The sequence below is a fragment of the Pteropus vampyrus genome, unplaced genomic scaffold (genome assembly GCF_000151845.1).
Source record: "Pteropus vampyrus isolate Shadow unplaced genomic scaffold, Pvam_2.0 Scaffold366, whole genome shotgun sequence".
Classification (NCBI taxonomy): domain Eukaryota; kingdom Metazoa; phylum Chordata; class Mammalia; order Chiroptera; family Pteropodidae; genus Pteropus; species Pteropus vampyrus.
The window spans coordinates 718559-731318 of NW_011889147.1; the positions used below are offsets into that span (position 1 = coordinate 718559).

Here is a 12760-nt window from a genome sequence, read left to right on the forward strand (position 1 = left end):
GATGAAGGGCATGAATGGAAATCAGTAATAACAAGTCAAAGATATACCAATCAATACTGAGAGCCCAACCGAGGCTGTCAACTATGAATCTGCCATGCTTAGCAGCCCGGGAAGAGGGAGCAAAAAATAGGTTGATGCAGTAAACAGAGAATGGTTAATAGTTTCAGCAAAAATTAAAGGGGATGAGAAAGTTCAGGATACTGTTAAAAATGTCAGTGTGTGATGGGCCATGGGTTCAGGCTGCATGAGGAAGAAGTCCAGGAGAAGGCTGAAAGACTGGGAGAACAACTGAGGCCATGAAAATGGGCTAAAGGAGCAAGCAGTTTAAATAAATAGCAGTGAGGGAGTAGGAGAAGAGGAAGTATAGCAGTGGTGATAAAGAAAAAGTCTCAGTTCAAGAGTTCAGAAAAGAAGAACATAGGATATACAATGAACTGAGAGGGGCAGCCAAGCAGAGCCCAGGAACAAACAAAGAGGGGCCTTAGGAGCCAAGCAAAGACCTGTTGCCAGAAGTGGGTACTAGGAGCCAAAGTGCACTGGGGTTGATGGCAGGGACTTCGTAAAGCAGAGCCTACAGAGCATCTGGTGGCTGCCACCAGGGAGAGGTACCTGCAGAGGGTATGTGGTTAGCAACTGTAGAAGTCAGGCGGGCCAACCTACCCATGTTCTGCAAGAATGCTCTGCAAGTTTCTCCTGTACCAGTGTTGGCACTAAAATCTTCTTTGCATCAACTAAAGCCACTTCACTCTTCTGTTTCTCAGCATACCCAAGAAGCTCAATTTCTCCTCTAAGATTGCATTTGTACCACAAGGATCCAGAACTTATTGTGTACATTTCCTGACTTTGTCAAGGGTCAAAGGACTTGACTGATTTCAAAATGGGGCCATTCTTGAACTAAATCAAAAATAGGATCAGCTTGAATGTTTGCAAAGAGCCTCTGAAGTCAATCACTCAGCTAGTTGCTTTAAAAAATAAAAACCTAAAAAGTCATGATCTGTTTTCTGCATGCAAAACAAAACAAAATGAAACATAACTATGACTCAAAACATCGGTGCTAAGCACACAGGGAAAACCAGAGAGATAGCAGTGCTTTAGGTAACCAGTGTAGGGATGGTGTGGTGGGCCAGGGCCTCGAACCCTTAGAGGAAAGGACACCCTACCTCGTGCCCCTCCTAGATCAGGTGTCTGAAGGGGGCCTTTCAGCATGCAGGGTCTCTGTGATCAGAGGGGAATATGTGACTCTCTACCCAGTACTGAGGTCCTCTGGCCCAGCAGGCTGATCCCTGGGCCCATCAGGCTATCCCCAAGCTGGAAGCTTCATTAATAGAAGGAAAGCCAAGCACCTAACCAGGTATTTCTGATTTATATTTCTGGTCTCTAACTGGTCCTGGGGAAGGATCTCGATTAAGTTTGAGCTGGTCACAGCCTTCACCTGGCTGCCCAACAGAAAGCACCATGAAGCTCGCTCAAGGGAGTTGGAAATGTGGGCCACACAAAGGAAAGATTACCAAGAGCAGGAATTAGTGAGGTAATTACAGAGGTAATCTTGCCAAGCCAACCAAATAAAGAAAATGATTCAAAAATTGAAAGGGAAGTGGCCAGAGCCCAAACGAGAAAGTCATGTGAGCCCCAAAGAGCCGAGGGCTAAGTCCAAAGATTGCCTGGCTACTGGAGTGTTACCCAACACCAGAAAACAGGATTATGGAAGCCCACCTGCTTAGGAGAGCTTGGCAAGTGCTGGTGAAAGTCAATGGGCACGGTTTGCTTTGCAGTGGAGATGATCTTCCCGCCTGGGTGGAGAGGAAATGAGCAGTACCATCGACTCGCAAGGAGAGAAGAAATGTTTTCTCTGATCAAAATATTCCCATTAACGAAGGCCCTACAAACAAGAACTTCCTTAAACTGCATCTCTTAGCAAAAATAAAGCCATGACCTAAGACTCCTTTGAAATTAGCCACACCATGATAAAGCCAGGGAGAGTTGTGTCACCAGGCCACTGAAGCACCAGGTTCTTGGTGCCCCCACAACATTAACAATAGTTCCTTTATCAACCAAGACTTTGCTGGTAAGATGGCCTGAACCCCAGCATCTGCCTACGCTTCTTCCTCCCAAACATCCTGAATGGACTGTGAAGATCCAACCGAAATGCAGCCTGGAACTCTGTTCCTGTTCCCGTGGCTTCTAGAACACTCCTCCCTGATTTCTAGGAGAAGTAAAGTCCTGAAGTTGCTTCGGGGTTACTGGCTTCTTACCTCTCAGTTTTCCCCTTCTCCACCCTCACCAGAACATCTTAGGTCTGGCTCCTGCCAGCCACTCTGGCCTTCAACTTCCAATAACAACAACAAAAAAAGAGCTACCAGTAGAGTCTTGGCTTTTTCTGGGCTGTGGACAGCCTGAGGTCAGACAAGCCAGAGGACTCTCTTCTGATCTTTGGCTCTGTGAACGTGGATGGGTTGAAGACTAGGATCTCTAAGCCGGAGGAGAGGCCCAGCAAACTGAGCTGGCTGTGGGTCACTCTCCTTGCCCAGGAAACTCTGGACCTAAAGCAACTGCCTCAGATTCCCAAGCAGAACTCAGGATCCAAACTCTAAATGAGGATAACGAAGGGCTGGGTCACCAACAATCATTCTAGGAAGGTAGATTCTGACACCAAAGAAGAGCTATTAGCCCAAAGTAAGTGGCATAGAGGGCTGACTCTGAAGTTGACATCTTCTTAAGCTCAGTGAAATCTGAGCCTGAAGATGTAAGTGATCTCTGCACAGCCACCCAACCCAGTCAAGAATGTCATACCATCCATAGCACTTTCAGAGTGGCCACCTAAGTCGACAACAGGAAAGGGGGCATGAAAAACAAATACCCTGAAAACCGTTAGAATCCGAATAGGCACCAATTGAGACCTCTGGCATCCAGAAGCCTCCATGACCCTGCTCAGGGCAGGTGCCTCTGTCCCAGCAGGCCAAGCAAAGGCAAACAGTGACAGTCTTTGGCTGTGCTGGATCAGGGATCACAGGCCTGCCACATGTCAGAAACTCTCTCCCTTCTTTTACCCTCTTTTGAGCCCAAGAGGAGTTCAGATATATACATTGCTCCTGAGCCCTGCACACTGTAAGGTGAGAAAAGTCTGCTTTCCTCAACAGGAAGAATTCACCAAGGAAGTTAGGTCCTCCCGAGCCTGACCAGGCTTAGTCTTGTCAAGTGGACCCTACACAACTGATTATTCTGGTAATAGGGAACACCTCCCTCTTTGCTGTTTATTACTGAAATCTTCTCTGTAGTGGATGCACTATGGCTCCCAAATAAATTCTGTAAGATGCAAATGGCAAAGAAGGGCACTACACAGCTCGACAAGACTTGTCTCACATCCACAATCTGAAGAGAATGAGCTGAAAGGTGGGGAGGAGTGGTCAACAGGATGGGACACCATCTGCCAGAGGGTTCTGTCTCCTTCCAGCTCTCACACCTGGGAGATGCTGTTGGCCAGGCGGAACGACATTCTTTTTGCTCTATCATTCTCCTGAAAGAAAAAAATATTTGGATTTGGAATGGCTAAATGTAGGATTTATTAATGTGAAAAGGCTGTAAGTGTCCAGATTGGGATTCTCCAGAGCCCAAGTGTTTTATTCTACCCCCGGAATACAACAGCAAAACTCACTGAAGCCACTAAACATTGCATGTGAAGTATCATAAACAACTGGGGATGGCTGGTCAGACCCTGGAGCACAGTAGGCAGGGATACATTTCAGTGGAATTAAATAATATCAAATTGATATTTCAGGTCTGTACAGGTGGGACCAGCCAAAAGATCAGAGGCGCTCTCTTTGCTGCAAGTAACACCTCTCCTTCCTTCTCTATATCAAGGGGCTGGAAAGATCCCATCCTTTCTCCCAAACCTAAGTTGAGATCAGGCACTGAGACCAGATACTTCTACTCTGGGCATCACAGTGTGGAATAACCAGCACTGAGGTGGGAGTCAGGAGACCTTGATTCTCACTCCAATTCTGCCGTTAATTTACTGAGTGGCCCTGGGCTGTACATCCACTTCTTTGAATTCTGAACCTCAAGGGTAACTGGAGTTGATGAGCCCTGCACTGCCCTGCCTTCTTCTTAGGGGCTGAAAGTGATGATTCATTGTCATCACTCTCTTGTGCCACCTGAGCAGCTTCACTTTAGGTTGCTCTGTTCATGTTGCTCAGGTTCCCCTGGCTGCCCAATCACCCGCCCATCCACCTGCCTGCCAGCTGGCAGCAAACTTTTACCATGTGTCGTCGCCGCCTCTTGGGTTGGATGCCTTCCTGCATGTAGTGGGGCCACGGGAAACCCTGGGGAGTGGAACAACCACTCTCGCTAGACACCTCCTCGGAGTCTGAGTCCTCCTGCCTTGGCTGAGCGAATCGTTTCTCTGGGTAGATCTCCTTCAACCAGCCCTCAAAGAACACCTCCAGGCAGCGGCCAGCCTCTGCAACCTCGGAATCAGGCTGAAGGGGAAGGAGAGCAGAGATAGTCTAGTCTGTTTCCACCAGTCCACGTCTTCCAGGCCCCTCAAGACCTATACAGAGAGCACAAAGCCTAGCTGGGTCTCCTGGATGTCTGGAACTTAATGTTTTTCTCCTCAGGACACAGAAAAAGCAGTTTGATATTAGCTATTAAAGCAGAAGTGACCCTGATAGCTACCCACAAGTGGCCAGTCACTAGTACTCCCTCATCTTCCTCCAGAGTCTTACTGAGGCTAAAGTGTGAGAGAAAGCTTTTAGACACTCACTACTACAGTAGGCCCCAGAGGTCTACTCCTAGGTCTTTATAGCAGCCCATGACCAAACCTGACACCCCACCGGGCCATGACAGTCTTGGGGTCACTGGGAAATAGGGGAAAGGCAAAACAGGCAAGACATACATAATTGAACTTAGCACAATTCCAGAACATGAGGCGCACGTCTGACACCACCTCCTCTGGTGTGGTGTAGTGAGCTGGGTCCTTCTTTTGCAGCTTCCTCCGGATGATTGACAGGTCCATGGGCCTCTTGATAATCTGGTAGTAATGCCGAGCCTGGGGGAGAAGGAGGCAAAGCAGGAAGAGAGAAGTAGAGGTGTAGACAAGAAAAAAGAAGAGATGGAGAATAAATTGGCATACACGTGAAAGAACATAAGAGAAAAGTGGCAGGAAGAAAAGTATAGAGAAAAGACAGAGGAAGGGAAAAGGAGGAATGTTTTAGTTGTCCAGTCAGGTCTGATGCAGCAGAAGTTTTAGGGGTGGGGAGGCTGTAGTGGCCATGGACCCCTGGTCTCCTGGACCATCCACAAATTAATACAGTTCCAATGGCTGTGCTCTGAGCCCACCTGGGTACCACGGGGATCTGCCCCCAGGCCTCGGGCTCTCTAAGCAGAAAGCGCAGGAGCAGGCAGAAACAGTGAGGCCTTCCTTACCAGCGGACTGACAGGTTCGTGGAAAGGCAGGCTGAGGCTGTTGCAGCACAAGGACAGTACCAGCTTCTCACACTTCTGCAGAAATCAGAATTGGCAATAGTATTACTTTGTTCTGGCCCCACCTCAATAAGAACTAAAGATAGTGACCCTGATAACTCTAAAGGGGTTGGCTCTGTCCTACAGAGTATGAGCCACCATGCTAAGACAAAGTTCAGCCTCCCAGGCCAGAGGAAAACAGCTGGCAGAAGGAAAATTATAGCAAACTCCCAATGGGCCAAGCTGTCAGGCATAGGCCCAGAGAGAGGATACTGGAGAGGCCTCTCACTGCCACGCAAAGGCCTCAGCCCACTGGCACAGGGAGGCTGCCCCAGGCAGGGAACCTGGTTCCCAGAGACCACTCCCTACCTTCTGATCAGATACACTCAGGCCAGGAGAGGCCCGCACTCCAGGCTGGTTATAGCGGGCATTCTCACAGTCGTATTCCATCTCGGGCTGGGTCAGGCTGCAGCACAAGGTACACACCCAATCTCCCCTGCAGAGGTGGGGAGGCTAAGTTAGGCCTCAGCGCATACGCCCAGAACTCCCTCCCCTGTCCCTGTGCCCCAAGACAGGCGCGCGGGCGGTGGCATGGGAAACTGAGTCCCTACCCCTGTCCTATAGGAGATGGCTTCCTAGCTATAAACTTGAGAGAAATTTAGTAACTCAGGATTTAATGGATATAGGAAAATAGGAGTTAGGAAGGGACTGGGACAGGAATACAGGGACAGGAGGAAGCTGGGAACAGAGAAGGAAAGGAAGCCACATGAATTTCAAACATCTACATTTCAGTGTGCAGAAGGAACATAGTTGTAGGACCACTAACTCACAGACTGCATTTCATGCAGGCCCAAGGCGGGGAGAAAGCCCACCCATAGGCCTGGCCTGGAATAATCACCCCTGGAAGATCTCACTGCCGGCCGAGTGATGGCCCTGAATGGGCAAGACTCACCCTGGGAAGCTGAGCAAAGCTGGCAAGTGGCAGGAAAGGTGGTACACCTTGGGGCAGCGGTCACAACACAGCAACTCTCCTCCATTGAGGCACACAGCACAGAAGTCCTCATTCTCTATTGGTGCTGGGGGCCCCTTCTTGACTACAGGGGCTCGAGGAATGAGTCTGTGCTCTTCAGGAGATGCCCCCTCCACCTCTGGGGACCGCTGCCCAGCCAGAGATGTGACAGTGACCTTTCTTCCTCCCAGACTTGGGGCCTGGGTGGTATCAGGCAGATTGTTCTGGCTGACCTTGGGGAAGAAGCGAGTGTGAGCAATCAGAGCACATCACCAGTGGGTTGTTGAGGGAGGGAAAGAGAAGAGGTGCTGACAAGCCCTGAGCAGGGACTTATTCCAGGACTATAAACCAGCCAAGCCCCACTCCTAATGTGCATCTCACAGGCCCCTTACAGCAGGGCACAAAGTCTGGCCAAGCTGTAGCCCCACTCAGAGACTCGGGACAAGGCCAGAGACAGAATTCTGGCAGCAGAGAGAAAAGAGAGACTCCTAGGCTGGGCCAAGGTTCAAGGCCAAGGCAGAGCAAAGTGGTACCTTAATGGACATGCTGGAGGACTCAGTGCCACACTCAATGATCAGCAGGAAGCTCCCATCCTGATCATTCTTCTGTGGCTTCAACTTGAACACAGGCATCTCTCCCGAGGAGGCAGCACAGATCTTGAGTCGTTCCAGTCGCACATAGGGAATCTTGGGCTCACGACTGAAGGTTCTATGGCAAGAGAGACACCCCTGGGTCTTTGTGGGCGCTTCTTCTAATGCCAGCCTCTAAGTCAGGCTCATCCATGATCCTATGACTGAATTGCCACTCAACATCTCCTCAGTCCAACCTTCGACAGGCCCATATTCTGCCCTCCTGCCCAGCTCTGCCTGGCCAGACTCTGTCAGCCTCTGGGAAGCCCTTTTGTCAAAGAAGGGGGATCCTTTAAAGAGGGAGGACTGCACACAGAGAGCATGCCTCGCGGTGCAGGAGCCACAACATCCTCCCACAACCATCCCAGACGCCCAACCACGTGGGGACCTGGGGGTTGAAGAAGACACTTGCAGGCAGACTTCTGCTTCTAGTTAAGCCATTGAGGATGCTTACTTCCCATGCCAGCCTCCCAGGACTTAAAGTTGGGGGTTGGGAGAAAAAGTTTGGGCCAAGAGTCTGTTACCTGATGCTCTGGTTCTCTTTCGTATCCAGCTCCAGAGCTTCTCGTTCAAAAGTCTCATACTCTAAAGTAAAAATAAAAATAAAAATAAAAACAAAATAATAAATACATACATACATACCTATGACATGTATGTATGACAACACACCTTGTCACCCACACCTTCCACTCATATCTGCTACTCATACCTTTGGCCACACAATTATTACATACACTGTAGTAATTCCTAGTGGTAACAATCCTACCATGGCTCTCCTTCCTAAGAGGAGAAGAAGGCCACTTTCTTCTCAAAAAGATAAACACAGATAATACTCAGGGGCTGCCTAGTGTGAGTGTTGGATCAGGTACTGAGAAGCCAGCTTCTCGCCTTCAAAGTGAGCTCAGAAATCACTGGTTCCTCATACACTGGTGTTACCTGTTTTCAGGAGTCATTCTATCTGGCCTCTGCCTTTTCAGCCAACTGCTGGGATTCTAGCACTGCCTGAGAATCCAGCTCACACTCCATAGGCAAGAGGCTCCCATCAGCACTGCCCTGAGTAGTGCAGTCTGTGTACATGGGCAGGAGATGGTGTGAGCAGAGAGGAGGAAACTGGCATTTACTGACCTCCCACTCAGCACTGGGCACTGTCCTGGGCACTTTCACAGGCCAGCAGGATCCAAAAAATTTAATTGCTTAAAATGCAAGGTCACGTTATTGTTTTTCTTAAAACAACAAAACAATTGTGTAGTTAATAAGAACCAATAATTTTTCAGTTGGTTATTCAGTCAATGTGAGGAAAAAAGGAGAAAATTTGTTTCATTTTCATTTATTAGACATGTAGGAAATAGACTGATCATAACAAACTAAACACATCATACACTGAACTGAAATCGTCCTATATGATGCCTAGGCAGTTGCTTCCTATCTACCCTTCACCTTTCCCAAAAGAAAGAACTGTAGCGTAGCCCCATCGGGAAGGGTGTAGATAGCTGAGTAGAGGATTAGAGGCAATCTCCACTGGTCCAAATTCTCTTTGCTATGTGGCACAACACAAATCCTTATCACTGCCGGTTGCAAAGCAAATTCTTGTTATTGCAGATTAAGTCCCCAAACGATTTCACTGCAATTTGTCCCAGCAGCCTATGTGGCAGGTAATATTAGCCCCATTTATAGAGAAAGAAACTAACTCAGAAAGGCAAGGTATCTTGGCCAGAATCAAACGTAAAGAGACAGAGCTTAGATCAATCTGACTCCAAAGTCAGACATGCTCTTTTCCCTAAAAAAGTTTGCCAAGGCTAACTTTCTGGGGTGAGTTCTTCCTGTTACCCACTACCAATATTCCAGACCCCCAGAAACTTTTGCAGGGGAATGTTACAAAAAGGCCAAGTCCTGGCCATGCCTGGGTCAGCCATGGCCACAGCGAGGGAAATGGAACAGAAATTAGTGAGTCAGTTCTACAGAGGAGAACTAAAGTTTGCCTGAGAAACACTACTCCCTCGGCCTTAGAGACTGTCTGCGGACCTTTATCTCACGTGGAAATGCCGAGCCCATCTGCTCGAGTCTGTGGCCAGCACAAAAAGTAGGCTGCTTACTTGAGTCTCTCACCTTTTGGGTTCTGGTACTGCTGCAGAGCCATGGATGTGCTGACCATTGGGACCAGTGGTGTTTTTTTCACAGAGAGATTAATTGGCTCCTCCAGTTCTGAGGGGATAGCCAAATCCTTGGAAACATCCAGACCAGGGGCTGCGGGGCCTTGTCCCAGAGAGTCAGTGAAGCGGGTAGAATCCTCACTTTCCATCTTTTAAGTGTAAAAGGCCAACAAGAATCAAAGAAATCAGACATTTTTGCGATTAGTGGTCACAGAGCTGTTAAGCTAAAGCCAGGGTAAGGCCTTCAGGGGCCATCTTTTTGTCCAGTGATGAGCAGAGAAAGTTGAATGGGGTTTTCCCAGGACTTACCTTACACAGGGCATTCCCCAGGGAGGGCTCGGCCCCATCCCCAGAGCACAGGCTCCCTGCAGCTTGGCCAGAGCCAGGACTACAGCTGGATCCAGTTTCTGGCTGCATGTCAGAAGCTGGAGGCATGCTCTGCAGAGGACAAGTTGCCAGATTTGGCACAGCCTGGGTGGAACCAGACATCAGGTTGGGCCCGGCCTGTGAGTAATCACTTGCCAGGCTTGTGATGGCCTGGGAGGAATCACTCATCAGGTTGGGCATGGACTGAGGTGTGCCACGCACAAGGCTCGGCATGGTCTGCAGGTGACTGGCTGTCAGGCTGGGCATAGCCTGGTTTTGACCACTACTCAGGCTGGACACAGTTGGTGGGGGGCCACTCGGCAGGGCTGGTACTGCCTGGGGGCGGCCAGCTGTTAGGCTGCTCACACTCTGGATCTGTGGCTCTAGGGCCCTCGCCAGCCTGGTAGATGACAGCTCCATCTCCAGAGTGTTGGAAAAGCCCATAATGCTCACAGAGGTGGAGTGCTGCAGGAGCAAAGACAAGGCAAAGTCAGGCTGTTAGCTGGGGGTGGTGGGACGGAGAGGAGAGATACAGCCCACAAGAGTTCCCCTGCTTCTGTGCTCTCATAACTCCTTCTACTTCATTCTCATAGCACAATCTTTGACACCATTTGATTAATGTCTGCTTCCCCTACTAAACTGTAAACTCCATTAGGACATGGATTTTGTCTATTCTGCTTACCCTCTGTATTCTTAGACCCAAGAGCAGTGCCTGGCCGAATAAACAAATTAATGAGCTATTTAAATTTTCTTTAAAACAATAATAATGCATGACTATTTATTCTACAAATCTTAAGCAAATGAATAACAGCTTGGTTCTACTAACAACTGAGTCTATGAATTTCTCTAAAATAATGATTGTTTTTATATTGCTAAAATTTTTTAAGAATTTAGTACATGCAAGGCAATTTTTTGAGTGTTTTACATACATCTCCTCATTTAATCCTCACAACAAACATTAAAGGGTTGTTGTGAAGTTTAAAAGAAAGAATCTATGTAAATATTTAGAACAACGTCTGCATCTTATAGGTACTCAATAAACCCCAGCTGCTGCTGCTGCTATTATTATCGTTATTGTTGTAGTTGTGGTCCTGATTTTACGCAGAGAAAATCAAGGCTCAGAAAGGCATCCGAAGGTTTTTTTTTTAATGTTATTGGAAATTTTGTAAATTTTCATTTCTCTTTATCTGCTCACACATAGAAATACAATTGATTTTCATATATTGACCTTCTATCCAGAGACATTGCTAAAATCACTTTGGGATTTTTCTGTGCACACAAATCATGTCATCTATGAATAGCAAGTTTTATTTCTTCCTTCCTTCACTTTTGTTCTTCTTGCTTTGCTCCACTGACACGGACTTCTAGTATGAGGTTGAATAGAAATAGTTATAGTAGCCATCCTAGTCTCATTCTAGTTTCACCACTAAGTAGGATTTTTGTAGATTTAGAATCCAGATCTCTGCCACCAAAGCCACACTCTTAATTCTGGCCGGTCTGCTTCTGTCCTTCTTTATGCTTACCCCCTTCCCCTCTCTGGCCCATACTCTGTTCTTCCATCTCTTTGTCCTCCTTTTACCTGCTCTTTCTCTCTCTTGACTTTCTTCTCTCTCTTCCTCTCCTGTTTTTCTTTTTTCTTATCATCTCTTTCTCTTCTCTCTTGACCCTTTTCCCTTATTATTTAACTGCCTTAGTGAAGCTTATATTTTGTAGTCTTAATTCTCAATTTTAAAAGCAGATGGAGCTAAATACCTTTTACCTCGCCAAAGAAGTTTGCTTTTTATGTGTTCCTTGGCAGTTCAATAGTCTTCACAAAAAAAGGGTTTAATTTGCTCTATAGTTTAAGTCCTAAGATAAAAAATGTTGAAGAGAAGGAAGGATGGGGGAAATGCTCACACCAAATTAGACAAACTAGGCATGGAGCCCAGCTTAAGAGACTGCAGTCGGAACCCAAATATGCCCTGGCCTGCATCTCTTGGCATCCCCTTGCTGTCCTGGTGATGAACTACCATAGCTTTTTAATATATTTCCTCATCTATGGAAAAGAATATCCAACAATTATTGCATTCCCTTTCATAATATAGAGCAGTCTAATCTTTGAGCTGGATTTTTCTCACCTTTCCCCTATTTAACTTATACATTTAATGCGATTCTGGTGTTCATTTCAACTACTGATGACATAGATGGCTCTCAGTGAGATCCTTAGTGTCAAGCATTGTATTAAAAGCACCAAAATCCATCTGGGACCATTCTAAGTAATAATGGTGATGTGCTGTATGTCATAAAATATGTACAAGATTACATTCTCAAAGACAAAACTTTCAGATTAGGGGTAGCGATCACATTTGTAGGATATCAACTTTCCTGGAAGAATTGTGGAAACATGACTTGATAGACATGCCCCCATAAACACCCATAACAGTGCCATAACAGCATGAGGTCAGACTAAGCTGGTCTCTTTTGTCTTCATATCTACAGCCAATCTCAAGGAGGTCAAGGCTGTCAGGAGGTAGGGTGAAACTCTAGCAGTGGTAACAAGAACCTGGGAAATGTCCATGGGGAGAGGTTCTGAGAAGGGACTCGGAGCAAGTGCTATGAGGAAGCCAGCCCCAACTCCCCTTCTACAGGCTATACAAACACAATGGCATTTCTGGAACCTATGTATGCTGTGTGTTAGTTATTTTTAATACTTCGTCTGTCTCTCTGGAGTGAAGGGCTGGTACTTCATTCATGTAAAAAGAGGAGAGCTGAGAACCTCCATCCTACTCTGCTGCCAGCACTACAAGGTGAGTAAGATTAAAGGGAGGGCCTACTTTTGGGGCCAGGAAAGCAGGCTGAGTCTTTAGGGCCTACAAGGAAGGAAAGGCCTTCTCAAGTGCATGCTAGGGTTGGAGGAGGGCCTGGGAATGTGGCCACAACTGACATTTGGTGCCTCACACACAGAGGAGCTCAGCTGTCAATGGAGATAATACCACCTGCCCTCTCTAGCACCCAGGATTGTTCAGAGGTCAAATGAGAAAAGGTGAAAATATATGGTCAGCAGTAAAGTCTGCATAGGACAATCAGTGATACTTCCAAGCTGTCAGATAAATAACTGATACCCTGATTTCATCTTTACATACAAACATACAGAAATCTTCAGATTTCAT

At 47.2% G+C, this 12760-nt stretch overlaps 1 protein-coding gene across 9 annotated transcripts in view; it reads right to left on the minus strand.

Moving 5' to 3' along the window:
* Positions 1-3214: 3214 nt before the first annotated feature.
* TRIM66 (tripartite motif containing 66) overlaps positions 3215-12760 on the minus strand; it is a 56854-nt gene continuing 47308 nt past the window's right edge. For all 9 annotated transcript variants that reach the window (XM_023522939.1, XM_023522938.1, XM_023522934.1 and 6 more), the window contains 10 exons: positions 9555-10076; positions 9202-9394; positions 7620-7680; positions 7000-7174; positions 6410-6699; positions 5827-5953; positions 5422-5496; positions 4892-5044; positions 4257-4475; positions 3215-3514 (listed from right to left, as the gene is read on the minus strand). In XM_023522939.1, coding sequence (XP_023378707.1) covers positions 3455-3514; positions 4257-4475; positions 4892-5044; positions 5422-5496; positions 5827-5953; positions 6410-6699; positions 7000-7174; positions 7620-7680; positions 9202-9394; positions 9555-10076 — 1875 coding nt within the window. In that variant the 3' untranslated portion in view covers positions 3215-3454. The remainder of the gene's footprint in view (positions 3515-4256; positions 4476-4891; positions 5045-5421; positions 5497-5826; positions 5954-6409; positions 6700-6999; positions 7175-7619; positions 7681-9201; positions 9395-9554; positions 10077-12760) is intronic.